We start from the raw sequence: 15,363 nt of genomic DNA, 5'->3' as shown, positions 1-15,363 counted from the left end.
AAATTTTAATCAGGGGGTACTAGGAATCCAGGGTGGAACACAATTGTTTCTCGAGAAAGCACTGTGTTGAATCGGTCAAAAGCATAACTAGCTTTTGACTCACTTGAAAATTTCGGGGTAATCCGACTACTTGTACACCTGAAATAAAAGGGGACTCCAAAATGCTCCGCATAGACAGCTCCACTGCTCAAGCTACAGACATAAGCCCATCCATGAAAGTTTTATAATTTATGTTTCTGTTCACCTGTTCTCCAAACGTATAACAGCTCTTCTTTTTTGGCCTATCTCCGCTTTAGAACCATAAACTCTCGCCAGTGACTCGTCTGGTGATTGAGATAGTGCGCCGCGGTTCTGCACAGAATCTCGTAATTGTACGTTCCGGTCTAACTCTCACTAATCGGCTTTCACCCCATCTTGCGCTCGAAGTTGGCCTCGCCCATACCCATTCCCTTCCGTCATCCCCCGCCACTGCCTCCGCTGTTGAAGAACCTGGCACAACGGCAGTGGTAGTGCGGAGCGGAGTCCGCCTGGCTTTCGGTGAAACGCGCGCCCTCCCCCTCAGTCTGGCTGCGCGTAGCAACAGAGACGGCGGTGAAAGGCTTTGTTTCCGACCTGTCCTCGTTACAAACGGAGGCGCCGATGACACCTCTCATTCCGGCATGCTTTTTGATTGGTCGCAGCAACTTTGCCTTCGACACTTCGACCAACTTGGAACTGCGGAAGTCGAGATGAGATTTCCTTCCTCATTACAGGAAGTGATGGACTGGAGGCGGCTCACTAATCCTGGTCAGCAGTAACATTGGTTTTCTTCCCCGTTGCTGGTAAATCAGCTCTCCACTCACCACCCTCTCTTTTCAGGTGATTTTGATGAGTGCGTAATGGTGTGTCGCCGGCTTAAATCAGGCAGCGAAATTGGTCTCTACTCAGCAACCGTAGCTTCACCTAAACACTCCACAGTGGGTTCCGCTCAGAAGCAGCTGCCGTGGCTTTTTTGTGTTGCTGCTGTGCGTGACTCCTTCCCACCTGATCCTCTCTTTCGTGAAGGTTATTTCCAGATCTGTTTCTGCCCTCTCCTCCACACTGGCTTCTTTTTTCACCGGATCTTCTTTGTCTTTGTTAACTAGTGTCTCTCGTTCTACCCGGCCATCATCTGACCGTGGGACCGGCTCTTCGTATCGTTAATCTCTTACCGTGTGACCTGACCTACTTCATCGATGGTACACCTATTAGTGCTCGCCTTCCTGCCAACAAGGCTGCCTCGGTATTCGAGGTCAGCTGTACTGATGCGCTCCGGTTCGGTGTGCATTTGGAGAACTTCCAGCGCTGCAAACCCATCCGCATTCCTCCTGCAACTTTTTCTGACACTGTCCTGATCAACCTCTTTGATCAATTTGGAAGGCTGCTTCAAATAAAGGTCCATTTTCTTTATTCCTTCCTTATTGTGAAATCCTTTAACCTATTGGTAATTTTTTATCAATTCAGGCGGAGGTGTATACTCGAGCTCTCGGCGCGCGACACGTAACTCTCTCCGCAGTATGTTGGCTTATCAATCACTCGGGTCTGCCGCTGGTCTTCGCCGCACAAGCACCCTCTTCCCTGGCCTCTTTTCCAGAGTGGCAGACTCTTGGATCACCGGAACATCGGTCGCTGGCTGCAGGACAGTCAGAGGAACAGGAAGTAGCACGTCTCGCCTCGCCTCTTCTTTTTTCTCCAGCTACTACCGCTGCCGTCTCTGGTAACTCCACCGGAGTCGGTGCCGCGGGTGGTGGTGGCGGAGGTAGGGTCGATGAAAGTGGTAGTGGTCGATCGCACGTTTCGTGGAGTCTGCAAGTGCGTCTTGGTGCTTTCTACAAACCCACAGAGGGTAAAGACGAGGACGATGGGCCCTGGCTGCCGCGATGGAGCGCGCCGGTGGCACTGAACAAGACCGGAGATGCACTGATGCTGCGCTTGAAATCAGTGGGGATGGAATCTCGCCCCGACCTGCTCTATAGTGTCGGTGTGGAGGTTCGAAAGGGTGTGGGTCTCCATGACACAACAACTATTGTCACCTTTGTGCCCCGGTTCATGATCAGCAATCAAACCAATTTTCAGCTGCAATTTGCTCAGCGATTCTGTCTGGACTCCACGACGCATAAACCCAGTAAGTTTGACCGATGTCACCGAAATTTATGCTTTTTGACCACTCTAGTAATCTGCTTCCTGCGCTTTTGAGGATCCGCTTAAATTCTGGTACTGTTCTTTGATTTAAATAATTTTTTGAAGAATGAGTGCTATTGGTCATATACCGAGGTTCATTTAAACTGTACTTCATTCCTGTTAGATGAACTTGGGTGTGGCTCTTTACCTACTAGGAGTTTTGCATCCACGTAGCACGTGACACCTTCATCGTTTTAAGAAGGGAATGCCATGGTGTGGGAACCTTGAAGCCACAATGCATGTTATATCCTCGATTCTAAGAATAGGTGTCCATTGACCGCTCAACCATAAACTCATTCACTGAAACGGTGCAAATAATTTATTTCTATTGGTTTGGAAGAATGGACTTCTATTTTAACTACTCACTTGTTTCAAAACTGATGTTTGTCTTTGAAAACTGGATTAGGCTGAGATTTATTCCGTAGTCACTGCACACATTGAGACGCCTGTATGGATTTGCTAAAGTGTTTGTTTCACTTTACAGTGAACATCCATCCACAATGCAGATTACCTTTCCACTGGCCTCGGCAAGATCTGGATCAGCTCCTGTGCTTCCGCGCTCTCATCCGTGGCGAGACTTGTCTGTCCAATCGACAGACTGACGCCGCCCTCATTGCTACCCACTGGTCTGGCGGGGTGCAGATTGATAAGCCTCGGTCCTACCACCTTATGCTGCGGTGAGTCCCTGCTTTCATCTGATCAATCTTTTTAATCGCCAATCTCTCCACTATGTCATCTGCGTCTTTCCATTCACCTATTTCTACGTTCTGAGACTTCATCTACCCAAGTAGGGTTGCCGATAACACCTGAACGGGTGTGGGGGAAATTTTAAAGATGCTTCGCTTAAAGATTATGATTAAATGTCTGCCCGATAAGGAGAGCAACCCAATTTGCTTCCGCGTCTATCGGTGTGTTGCCCTTTGCCAAGCATTCCCTCTGCCTGCCTCTCGGGAAAAAAAATAAAATATTAGGCGTGTTGAACCATTCTTCTCCACGTAGGATGCCAACACGTCCTCAAACGGGGTCCTCGATATCGATATCGTCCCCAGAAGAGTCACTTTTCCTCCGCATCGATGTGGTGCTCCGCAGCGCTACCCTCTTTGTTATCATTAGCGACGCTACCCACCTGCCTCCACCCTACCGAATCGAGAATTGCAGTCCTGTCGCCCTTTACTACCAACAATCCATCGACAATGGCGGGCTTGAGGCTCCACCGCCTGCGTCACCCACTTCCATACGCAATACCAACAGACGATGGTTTGACAGCATTCCCCTAAATCGGCTTCCACCTCGATCCATGATTAACTATGCGCCAGAGGAACCCCTTCTTCCACCTCGTCTTTCTGTTGGAATTCATGTAAGTGCCGTCAAAGAGATATAATTGAAAGATTGCAAATTCCACTAACCTTCCTTTCCTATTTCACTTCAGGGTGACTTGAACAATTTTTACGATCTCTCCAAGCTGGGGCCGGGCTCCCGTTTGGTCTACGACAATTGCGTCTACATCGGTATCAGTGGTGTTGCCGGGGACGATAGCCGAAGCCTCCCAGACTCTCAAATTAGTCAAGATTCGGGGAGCTATTTTCCTGTCTTTGACGTGGTCACCGAGTCCGAGAAGGTACGACGCGTAGTGCTGCGCAAGAAACAACCCGGTGAGCGCTCCCAGCTCTGGTACCTCTCTAGTCAAGGGTTCCTAGTGCACGAGGGTTCCACAGCTCCGCAGGCTCCAATACGTCGACCTGGACGTCTACTCTCCAAACGAAGCAGCTGGGTTCTAGATGTAGATACCTCGGAGATGGCATTGGAGAAGGCGATAATGCGGTGCCCGCTGGATTCAGGCACACTTGAAAACTTTGAACTTGGTGTTCTGTGTTTGGCTCGTCTTACTTCTCGGCGTAAGAATACTCAAACTTGGAGGTTTGACCGCGGATTCCTGATCAATGCGGCGTCGTTTTGCGTCCAAGCGCGACGCAGCCACTGGAAGATGGGTGTCACTTCTGACACCGTCTTTGTTGCCCGTCCACGAATTCGTGGTATCAGCAGCGGTGGAAGGGAAGGAGATAGAGGCGAACATCGGAGCCTTGTGAGTGAAAGCCTTGGAGCAGCGCGGATCTTTCACACCTGGCTGCGACCTGGGTCTGGCTCCCTCCATGTGGAAGTGCTCACAGACGGCCCAGTCCGAGTCATGCGCATCTCCGACCCACAGGAGCCTGATCAAGTTTTTCCGGCCCTCTCCCTCTATCACCATGATCATTCATTTATCGCTCCCAGCCATCTCCGCCTTCTTCTCGACCTACCCTCAGGTCTTGGTGTGTCAGTGATCTCTGCACGATGCGAAGAACTTTGCTACGCTAGTCTTCTGGGTCTACGTTTTGCTCTAGATCGGTACTATCCCGGTAGTGGATCGATTGATGTAGGACGGGAGGTCACGGAAACCGAAGTTGCGGACGATGACGATACCGTATTTGTAGACGTTCCCAACCAGTCTCGAAGTTGTGGTGGTAGTGATGGAGATGGGATTGTGGACGGGCTTATCGTACAAGGTCGTCCGGTGGAACATCTCCGCCTCCATTTGGGAAAGATTCAGATCGATAACCAGATTGCGGGAGCGTCTCTACCGGTTCTACTATTCTGTGCAGCACCTGTTAAAACCCCCACTGCTGCCACCGCTTCAAAGACAATGTCGAAAGGCGTGGTAGAAGGGCGATTGCTTCGGCTCTCTGAGGGTGGTGAAGGGATCCATGGACGTGAGTTGGAACGTCTCTTCCAAACTGGGGGCGAGCCTGCGCGCACTGCGCCAAAGTCCGATCGAGAGGCCATCAATTGGCCACACCTCATCGTGCGATCTCTGCGACTTCTTCACACCGGATGGAAGGCAGAAATCTTTGCGCTAATGGAGGTAAGTTGTTGGTAAAGGGATTTAGTCCTGGAATAGCTTGCTACATTTAATCCCTACTGACTCCTTTTCTTTATAGGTACGACTGAACCGAATGGTGATGCAAGCGGAGGAGCTATTGCTGTTGAAACTGATTCAGTTTAGCCGTCACTTCAGAAGCCCCACACCTATCGCAATTATGTCGACAGAAGAGGCGAAATCGATCGATTTTCTCGAGCAAGCGGTCTTGGAGGCTGAGGGTAGCTACTCCAGGTAGGTCGAGGAGAATAAACCAAAAGTATTTGAAAGGATGACTTTTTCACATTTGTTCTTGGGGTGTATGTGCAGACAAGTTTCACCTCCGAGCATTTCGTCTGACGACTTCCTCTATTTCGATCATCTGCGAGTCCTGTTCTCACCGATTCGTGTAACTATGCAGACGGCGGAGGGACGTCTGGGGCCCGAGTTTTACGACGTCCATCGCCTTATACCGAAGCTCATGTCGTTTACTGATGCAGACATACGGTTGGGTGAGTTGCGTTTGTCTTTTCACTCCATCCACTTAACCATCTGTAGTGGATCCATCCATCACTGCTTCACCTATCCATTTCTCCATCCCTCTGTCTGTTCATCACATTTCATTCCGTGCCCAGGGGAGTTTGTACGTGATCACTGCCTGGAGTCGAGTCGCTTTTTGATGGAGCAGCTGTCTCAACACTTCGAGGTACGACTGCGGGCACAGGCCCTGCGCATCTTCGGATCAGCGGACGTTTTGGGCAACCCACTTGGCTTTATGTCCGATATCTCCTCGGGCATCTGCGATCTCGCCGATATGGACTTTTCGGGCCTTGTGCGTAACGTCGCTCATGGTGTCGGTGATAGCACTGCCAAGGCATGTCCCCTCCTTCATCGCTATCCGCTTGCCCACCCTCTTGTAGTTCTTAGTTTGGAATTTAGTATTTCTAAAGGAATCTTTCATGAATCATTTTTGAAGGGAAAGAGGACCTTTTTCACGACCTTGTCAAGTTAATCAGCATTGCGTTTGTTTTCATGAGAGTCATAGCAAGTTATTGGGCTGAAAATCCCTTGGATCCGTTCAAAAATTTGTCGTTTCCTGTATTCACTATCTCAACTGCCTATTTATTCGCTTATCATAAGCACGTCAATCAACTAACATCCCATTCATCCTTCCACGGATTTGATAAACCGTCTGTTTAGTTAAACATCCCATATTCACCCATCCTCCATCCAACCAGCCATCCATACCGTATCCATCCATCGTAGATCCATCCTTTTTTGCTGGTTATTGTGCTGGGACAGCGTCCTTTATTGAATCATTTCTAACGTCCGTTCGGTACCTTCTCCAAAGGTGGTAGGAAGTGTATCCCAACTGGTGCACACCCTCTCCATGGATGAAAACCACCAACTCCGACGCCGTGAAATCATGGGATCGCCACGACGAGGCCTAGGCTCTGGTACTCTCACTTCTTCCTCTTCTATCTCCTCTGCTTACGCCGCTAGGTCGAGAGCTGCGGAGGCAGAGATAGAGGAGCGCCTCGACGACTTCGAGATCACCGCACTGTCCTCGGCCAAGATGGCGGATGGCGATCGGGGCAGTGGTAGTCGTGACACTCTCTTCGACCAAACAGCACCATTCCGTGCTGGACTGCGTGGTTTTGTGCACGGCGTAGTAGGCGGTGTCACCTCTATGGTCACCCAGCCCATCCATGGTGCCTGTGAGGAGGATGGTCTCAAGGTAAGCCCTAATTGGAGTCTATTGATATTTAGTGGTTCTACTTTTATTCTCCCTTCTTCCCTCCTTCCAACCATGCATTTGTCCGCTTCGATAATACTTACTACCAACACGGAGTCAGTGTCGGTGTGCGATCTAGCATTTTGAAATTAATGGTCTGTCCATGATTCTTCGGTGGGTGGACCACTTTATGCCTGCCTTTCGACACCTCTTATAGTGCCTACATCGCTGCCCTTCTATTTGGACTCCTTAGTAAACGGTTAATAGGATTTAATTGCATAATTTCAATCAAAATTGAACATTTTAACGTCAACAGCCTGAATAGCCATCTCACAATTTGACCATTCTCTCCGAAGGGTTTTGTCTACGGTGTGGGTCGAGGTCTACTAGGCACTGTGACAAAGCCAGTCGGCGGAGTCCTTGATCTTGTCTCAGGTGCGATGACGTCGCTGCGTGAGGCTGCCCGTCCCTCCTCTAGCGGACGTCCGCGTCGTATGCGTCCGCGGAGAGCACTTTCCATGCCGCTGCGCGCTTACTCCCTTGGCGCAGCTGTGGGCCAGTTGCTGTTGCGACGTCTCAGTGTGCGCTCCTACAGCGCCGCCTACGAGCCCTCCGCTGTAGTTATACTCTCGCTAGGTGACCTCAACGACTCTGAAGGTACATTTTCCCAACTGTCTTGCGTAATAAGGACGGTGGTTGTTTTCTTTACGCCAATACACCATGATAAAGAAATCAAAGTCGATGGAAAATTATTTAGAATTGCCTATGTAATGTGAATTGCATGGACCCTCTTGATTTACCATTTAGGGTTGGCAAAGCAGCATCAGCTTTAATCCGCACAAACATATTTATTCTTCAGGTTGCTCAGTGAATCGATTGCTAAAGGCTTCAAGACAGCAATGGGAAGATGAGAGACCGGAGGTGGTGATTTGTGTGCTGAAATGTCAGTCGGCAGCGGTCAGCGTCATTGTTACCGATCGCGCTGTCTGGTGTGTCCGTAATTTCACGCTCCAAGGTGTGAAACGAACCTCAGAGACATTCGTAGGTTCTCGTTCACTCACTCAATTCACCAAAAATCGTCTTCTCGATGCTGTTATTAGTGTTTCCAATCTTTTAGTTCGGTAATGAGGATTGCGATGCCACAAATGTAATGTTCGTCGTCCCTTACTTCTACCTCAAAAGCGTGCGTCTATCTCAACGTGTACCCAGTAAGGAGAAGAAAGGTGGACCTCGGGGATTTGTACCGTCAGGTGTCGCCGTGACAGCAGAGTCCTCCTACCTGGAGTTTCAGCTCGAACGGCGGCAACGCGAGTTGCGTTTCGATCGCGTGGAGTGGGCGCAGGACGTGTTGGCGGAGGTATCGGAGGCACATTTTCGGTACGTGCAGGGCTTGATGGAACTGCCTCGCGATCGGCCAGTAGATTTGGCGTTGCATACACACCCTCTGGCCCTGCCTTTTGGACCGTCGCTCATTGACGCAGCGCACCTTGCTCAAATTGACGAATGTGAAGAGTATGAAGACGAATAGAAGCCGTAGCTTTATAGATTTGTAAAGATGTAGAGCCTCTTTATTTTTTTTGTAAAACGTATTTGTTATGACGATTTTATGTGTTCTCAATTGTAATCTACGCAGTATCAGCCGGGCTTGTATAGTGATGATTAATGGGAATGAATTTTGAAACAAAATTAGCAGTATGTCTCCCTGTACTTACCATTTCAATAGGCTTACCTGAATTTTGACCATCGGGACGCAAAATAGATTCTAAACTTTTCTATGCTAACTCAGGTGTTGATATGGTTGTTTGTGAATGAGTTCTTAAGATATAACAACGACTAACCATTCAGGAGAAGAAAGTAGGGTTCTTATGTTGCAAACGTTTTGTTAAAATAAAATCTGACAAAAGCAGTATAAATAATCAAAGTAAGAGACGTATAATCAAACTATACATTGCAGAGCTGCCGGAAATAAATGCCATGTAAACATGTCAAAGGAAGAGGGAAGTGGAGGTGTCATATGAGTTAGTCCACGGTTCTCAGTTGGGCCCCTTCTTAAAGTTGCAAAGCTTCTGGAAGCCTATCCTGTTTTTGATTTATGATGCATTAACCTCTCGTTTTACAAGTACATCTCTCCTCAGGCTTTATGCTATTCATTGTAGCCTCAATATGCATTCCACAGCCTATAAGAAGATAAGAAGGAAACAAATCTTGCCAGCCCAAGTTTTCTTCCCACATTTTTTACACGTGGCGACATAACACATTTTGGGGATCGAACTTAACTGGGTAAGAGAAAAGCAGGCGTTGTCGCGATATCACCGAACAAACCAAGAAAATGCTTTCACCTTTTCGAGGTGATAGTTTAAACAATGCATCATTTATGGAAAATGCACTCTGATATCGTCCCAAACACCATTAAGGATCTGGAACGGCAACATGTGCATCAATGAGACCAGGTTTCACCTACGAGCCATTTTTAAAATTTACTGACTACTATTTCTAAACCAAGTATTACAAAATGCGAATTTAAATTGTACCGTGTAAAAAAGTGCTAGAAGGCCGATTAAATGGTGGAACATGAGTAGATCTTAGTGAAAATTACCTTGGCGTGATTTTGCTTTCAGGAATGGTAATAAATTAAATCTAATGCAGCCTATAAAGTCAAATGATATTAAAAACGGAAAAGAAAAATTAGTAATTCATTCCCATCCATAAGAATTTGCCTGCGTATGCTTTGAGTCTTTTTAACGCTTTAACACTTGTAAATCCGAATCTATTCTCAATGATTACTTGTAGGACTGAATTGGCTTATCTCCTCCTACCTTGCCTTCATACCCTTGGAACAATGAGGTTGGTTGGATCTTGACATGTTTATCGCTCATACTAAGTGATGGTGGGTGCAAGTTCAGAAGGATCTAGACTTAAAGCTTTTCTCTGACTTGGAAGATGGCGAACTCTCTTCAGTCACGAGGTTGGAATCCTCTGCCTGCCTCCTCTCCGAAAGGAACATTAGGACAATGTAGATATTTCATAGTCCCCTCATCCTTTCAGCAACGTCCCCAGTGCTACCATTTGAGTTTCTCCCAAAGTTATCACCCAGTGGTTTCCTGTCTTCCGTAAGGGCGTATATCTCGCCTTTGTAGCCAGCCAGTGGTACCCCTTTGCAGTCGCATCTTATTGTGGTGAAAGGTCACCAGCCGGGTACTTAGTTATGCGTTGCGGATGAGGTAGTTTGTAGGTGGTAGCACTACATGGGTGATGAAACTTGCGGTGCATTCCAGGTATGGGAATGGGTCTGTAAATCTGCACTAAGTCACCTTCTTGGTAGACGTTAGTCCGGCCGTGTCAGTCGTGACATTTCTTCTGCCTGTTAAAAGACAGTTGTAAATGTTTGCATGCAATGTTAAAAGGTTTTCTGCGCCTTCTTTCAGCCACAGTATCTATTCTGGAATATTGCTAGCTGCTTCGTCTGTGTTTAGAAGGAAGGCACCCTCATTTTACTACTTATGAGCATCTTGAGCGGCGAATTGCTTGGTGACGTATGGACCGTAGCCCTGTATGTGATAAGGACGCGTCCTTGGCTGAAATTCCAGTCATCTGGTTGTGTGTCTTTAGTGAAGGACTTTAGTAGTTTTATCAGATTGCGATTCGTTCTTACCACCTGTTCATTACCTTGCAGATGTCCAGGTGTCGTGTGTGTGTCTTTAAGATCTGGAAGGTCTTACATAGTTAGGTTGGGGGTTGACTCTAGAAGTTAGGGTCTTGGTCATTATAAACAGATCAGGCACTCCTTGATGGCAACTGAAGGAAACTGAAGCAACTGTTTTAGTATCATGTGACTTCATGAGTTCTGTCTTAGCAGATTTCATGAAGAAGTCTAACATAATCAAAATATATCGGTTTCATCTCTTGATGGGCGATAGAGGACTTGCAATGTCTATACATACTTTTCTCCTGGGAAACCTTTAGGCATGGGTTGTGGAGGTGCGATGGTTGTAGGATGGGACTTTCAAAGCCGATCCAGGTGGTACAGTTACGGCAGATGTCTAGTACGTCGGAGGTGAGCAAAAGCCACCAATATCTTTTGCTCGAGGCATCTGACATCTTCTTCCCACTCATCTGGTCGGGTTGCTTGTGCAACTCTTGAAGAACTGTTCGCACTAATGAGCCAGAGACCACTAGGCTCCTACAGGATTTAAGGTCTTTTTGGTGTCGTAAAACCTTATCCTTTAAGGGGAGTCTCGGCCACTATTACCAAATCCGTCTGGCTGCCATGCTAGATGATGTCAACTCTTCCGCTGCGGGCTTGTGTTATAATGTTAAGGACTGGTATATCAAAGCCGCGTTAGAATCCTTACTATACCTACTTCTTCAATGGTGTTTAGTTGGGTCGCTCGAGAACATCACCTGCTTCTGCTGCAATAGGTCTGGGGGTTGAGCATCCGCTTCACCATGCCCATTTCCTCCTCCGTATTAAACTGTAGAGCTATATTGCTGTAGTTCTTTGTACCAATACGCAAGTGAGCAATCGATCTCCTTCATTGTTTCTAACTCGGTGAGTGCCAGATGATCAATTCTAACAATAAACTTGCTCACTATCAGGTAATGTCTGAAGTGTTTAACCATTGAGTAGATAGCGAACAGCTCACGTCGTGTTGCACTTTTCTCTTTAATTTTTTCACTGAGTCTGAGCTTGCATAGGCGATGACGTGTCCCCTTCTTTTTTGTCCCTTTGTTAGAGTACACCGCCCATGGCCGCGCCGCTCATATCCGTATGCATTAGGAAGAGTGGAGCACTTGAGCCGACGTTTGGTAGTACTAGAGGCGGTGCGGAGCAGAGCATTTGCCTCATTTCTTTGAATGCCTCATCATGTATCTTTGATAAAAATGGGCATTCAATTTGTAAGCGCAACCATTTTTTGGATTTACTCTGGCGTAGTCATTTGTAAACTTATTTCTCTTAAACAGCATCGGTGTAATACATCTTTTGTGAAAGTTAGTTTGAAATGAATTGTCCGAGTCCTATTTGTTATTAATGTTTTGTCATTTGCTCACACGCTAAAAGATGCTATATCTCCGTTCTTTAGCCAATATCATTCTGTAGCTCTTATTTTATTTTGCAATTTGGCTAAGTTATTTGCTTAGACAGTTGTAAAAATATCATTTTTTGTCCTTTTGTGGACACATTGTTTGAAGTTGTGCGTTGAGCCCAATTCCTTTCAAATTCACTACTGTGCTTTTGATTGGTTAACTGTGGCATGCCGTGATGGCTGGGGAGGTGGTGCAATCAAGTGACGTCGTCGTCGAGACTAATCCTCTCTCTGAAATGTCCTATGAAGAAAAACTGACCTTTGCCTCTGTTATTGCAAAACCTATGGCTTCTGAAAAACTCACTAAGCGTCTCGGAAAGCTAATGAAGAAGGCGAAGAACAACGGATTACTCGCATGTGGCGTAAAAGACTCTGTGAAACAGATTGTTAAAAAGAAGTCTGAAGGCATTTTGGTGATTGCTGGGGACGTCAATCCAATTGACACCGTTACACACATTCCGCTCATATGCGAGTCTCATAACGTACCCTACTGCTACGTTCCCTCACGCTTCGACCTCGGATGTACTTTCGCATCTACCGTTACTTCTGTATGCGTTTTCATCAGAAAACACGATAGTTACGAGAAGCTATTTAATAAGTGCTACAAAGTCGTTGACGAGCTGCCCCTACCCATCCACTAAGTCATCGTCGTGTACATGTATCCCGCTGCATTACTGCTAGGTTCGTCTTCGTGGTTTTTTGCTTGTTAATGTGTGCATTGAAACAACTACCTTCGTAACCCTTCGCTATCTTGGTTTTTTGTACAAAAATAAATGCTGTTTGTTTGATTTTGTTTATTGAATATTGTTTGCGTATTATGTCAGACAAAAGAAGCAAATTGTTCTGAAAAATTGACATAATAATGGTGATCACAGTTTGCGGGGGGTGATGCCTGCCACTTTACTCCTCAAGGCCGTCCAGCTCTTCCAGTATCTCGCGTTCAAGGTTGTCATCGATGACGACGGTGTTCTCAAGGTCGCTGCCTTCCAGCATCAGTTCCGCCTCGATTTCGTCGACGCTCATGTCTGCAATATTTGAAGAAGGGTATGACAGTTAATGTACCAAAAAATTATCACCTGATGCAAGACTGAGAGCAATGGGTGAGGAGAAAGAGGGGGAAAGGTTCCGTTTCGGGTTCTCTTCCTCGGGGGCCTCTGATCCATTCACACTGCCTGTAGTGAAAATAAAAACGGGCTCAAGTGGCATTCTGTATGTTTAAAATCAAGATTAATGTAATTCAGTTACTTCCTTCCGCCTTCACTTTCGTCAGCTGATCAGGGCCTCGGAGAATTGGTTTGGCGTCTGTTATAAAAGGTGAGAGCAAAGCACTAGAGTGGTAGTCTACTTTATTTATGCCAACGAAAGGATGAAACAGTTAGTACCTTCATTCTCCACAACGGTAGCTGGTCCGTCTTGAGAGCCTAGACAAGAGAAGAGCCATGAGATTAACTCAGCTTGTACATGCATTAAAAGAAGTAATGATAAAAAGTACCTTCAGCAGCAACTGATTTTGAGATTGAAGGAAAGATTTCGCTGGGAAGATTTTCGCTCTGGCGTATGAGGGAGACACGATAGAAGTAGTTTCGCCAAAAGTCATCCTCTTTCACTCTAGGTTCGGGGGGTGCAGGGAAAAATATTTAAAAAATAGCTCAGTACGGTTCTAGGTCAGTGGAAATCAAGATAGGAAGAAAAGTTAGTTCGTTTGGAGTCAGGCAATGACAAGTGGTTTTCGATAGTCGAATATGCCTACCACTGTAAAGTAGCAGCTTTACCAATCACGTGAGAAATTGAGGTTCATCAGTTTCGTTGACGGCTTCCTATGACAGTCGCAAAAGCACACACAGAGGTAAGACCATACGCTCTAAGACACGAGACAGGCAATAAGTAAAAAAAACTCAGTAGGCTTGATAGCCTGAGTACAAAACTGAGTGGTAAGGGAAACAAGGGAATGGTAAGACTTCTAAAACCCAGTAAGGAAGTTCTACGGGAGGCGCCGTTAACTAACGAGTGTCTGATTCCCATTTGTTCTTTAACGTGATGTATAGAAAAGTCTATTTTGGTAAATGATAATACACGCATATCTCTGGCACAATTCTCTTCAATTATTACCTTCATAAACAAGATTTTGACGAGATGAGAATGCGCTAATGAGAAGATCAAAGCGTGAGGAACTCAGATTGACTGCTATTCGTTCTAAGGCCCACTATAAAGCTCTGCTGCGAAGAAAATAAGGACAAAGTGAAGGATGAAACAAGGATGTGGAACCGAAGCAGATAATGATGGAATGGGAATAGTGATGCATAAGAGAGACAAATCAAATAATTTCCAATTTGAATAAATGACGGTGGAAATGAACGGTTGACATATGCCAACGCTTGAATGAAATGGTAAGAAGAGAAATAATTTTTCGTGGAGAAAAATCACTACTCAAGTCGCAGGTAGAAACGGCTTTAAATGGTTAGAGTGGAAGGCTAGTGGCAAAACAGTCGACGGAAACAATGTGAGATGCGTACCTTCGTGGAACAAGTCGAAATCGCAAGGCAGCCAAGTTGGCGTCCTCCTGAAGCAGAGCCGTCGCAATCGGTATGTACTGCCTGGCTAGCTGCTGGTTCCACTGGAAGCACGACCCATGGGGTGGTGGTCGAAGAAAATTCTGCTCTTCTAGAGAGAGGTGCAATATCTGCTCCTTTACCCGTTGCTGCCGTTGTTGATCTTTCTCATCGTAAGATTTCCCATCGGATGAAACAAGGAGAAGAGAACCTGGTGATGATAGGGATGTGTCAGCTTCACACCCTTCTTTCTTCTTTGCCAAAACAAAGTCTGACTGTGCTCGATCGAATTCGATGAAGGGGGCTGACGAACTTATCTAACAGAAGAGAAGATATGTATGCACGATTGCAACGTACTTTCTCTGAAATCTGCTTAGCAGTATTCCTCAGTTCGCCTGCAAGTTTTGTTGACGATTCCTTAGCGAGCGCTATTATTTCTATCAGTACAATAGACAATAGCAAGAAAAATACCTTTGAGACCACCGACAAACTTGTCGTCTCTATTAGAGGCGTAGATATTTTCAACTTCCTGGACAGGATTTTGTGGTGTGGTTCCAGACTTATTACTGTTTTGAAGTTCAGTGGTTTCTGGGACAAATTGTGCAGCTAGATAGGACCGCAGGGAGGACAGCATTTTATCAAATTGCGTACGAACTTATTAGAGTAAATAAAAAGTGCCCTAAAGCAGTTTTCATTTAATACTGACCTTAGAAAATGGTCAAAAAGTGCCAAAATTATAATTAAATTGGGTCAACAAACTTCGTACCAAACTATTGATCCCTATGATAGTAAGGAATAGTAAATATAGGCAATGCCATAATTAATAAATTTCCACAGTATTTATCTGCTCTATTTTTTTAGCATGCAGGTTTGCGTTTGAAAACAAAGGCAACAAAGTTAGTG

General features: G+C 46.1%; 3 protein-coding genes across 3 annotated transcripts in view; 2 read left to right on the top strand and 1 right to left on the bottom strand. All coding sequences in view use genetic code 11, as the record gives it.

Annotated features, from left to right (window-relative positions):
- Positions 1-8,355, top strand: part of EGR_07533 (Vacuolar protein sorting-associated protein) — a gene marked incomplete at both ends in the record, with an annotated part of 47,415 nt that extends 39,060 nt beyond the window's left edge. Inside the window, 14 exons of the mRNA XM_024496782.1 lie at positions 297-786; positions 859-1,044; positions 1,125-1,414; positions 1,483-2,143; positions 2,684-2,876; positions 3,199-3,556; positions 3,629-5,098; positions 5,175-5,347; positions 5,423-5,604; positions 5,728-6,008; positions 6,444-6,830; positions 7,184-7,484; positions 7,687-7,868; positions 7,945-8,355. Of these exons, the coding sequence (XP_024348787.1) occupies positions 297-786; positions 859-1,044; positions 1,125-1,414; positions 1,483-2,143; positions 2,684-2,876; positions 3,199-3,556; positions 3,629-5,098; positions 5,175-5,347; positions 5,423-5,604; positions 5,728-6,008; positions 6,444-6,830; positions 7,184-7,484; positions 7,687-7,868; positions 7,945-8,355 (5,565 nt within the window). The remainder of the gene's footprint in view (positions 1-296; positions 787-858; positions 1,045-1,124; positions 1,415-1,482; positions 2,144-2,683; positions 2,877-3,198; positions 3,557-3,628; positions 5,099-5,174; positions 5,348-5,422; positions 5,605-5,727; positions 6,009-6,443; positions 6,831-7,183; positions 7,485-7,686; positions 7,869-7,944) is intronic.
- A 3,732-nt stretch (positions 8,356-12,087) lies between these two features.
- On the top strand, positions 12,088-12,552 carry EGR_07532 (H/ACA ribonucleoprotein complex subunit 2-like protein; the record flags this gene model as incomplete). The annotated part of the gene is made up of 1 exon (XM_024496781.1): positions 12,088-12,552. One exon carries the CDS (start codon positions 12,088-12,090, stop codon positions 12,550-12,552), a length of 465 nt encoding a protein of 154 aa, XP_024348786.1.
- Positions 12,553-12,811: 259 nt separating this feature from the next.
- EGR_07531 (Synapse-associated protein) lies at positions 12,812-15,094 on the bottom strand (the record flags this gene model as incomplete). The annotated part of the gene is made up of 8 exons (XM_024496780.1): positions 12,812-12,936; positions 12,988-13,083; positions 13,157-13,213; positions 13,294-13,332; positions 13,404-13,519; positions 14,425-14,777; positions 14,818-14,897; positions 14,932-15,094. 8 exons carry the CDS (start codon positions 15,092-15,094, stop codon positions 12,812-12,814), a joined length of 1,029 nt encoding a protein of 342 aa, XP_024348785.1.
- Between the last annotated feature and the right edge of the window lie 269 nt (positions 15,095-15,363).

This window comes from Echinococcus granulosus (genome assembly GCF_000524195.1).
Source record: "Echinococcus granulosus chromosome Unknown EG_S00080, whole genome shotgun sequence".
NCBI lineage: Eukaryota > Metazoa > Platyhelminthes > Cestoda > Cyclophyllidea > Taeniidae > Echinococcus > Echinococcus granulosus.
The sequence above is the reverse complement of the archived record's forward strand: the minus strand, read 5'-3'. Positions and strand labels throughout refer to the sequence as shown.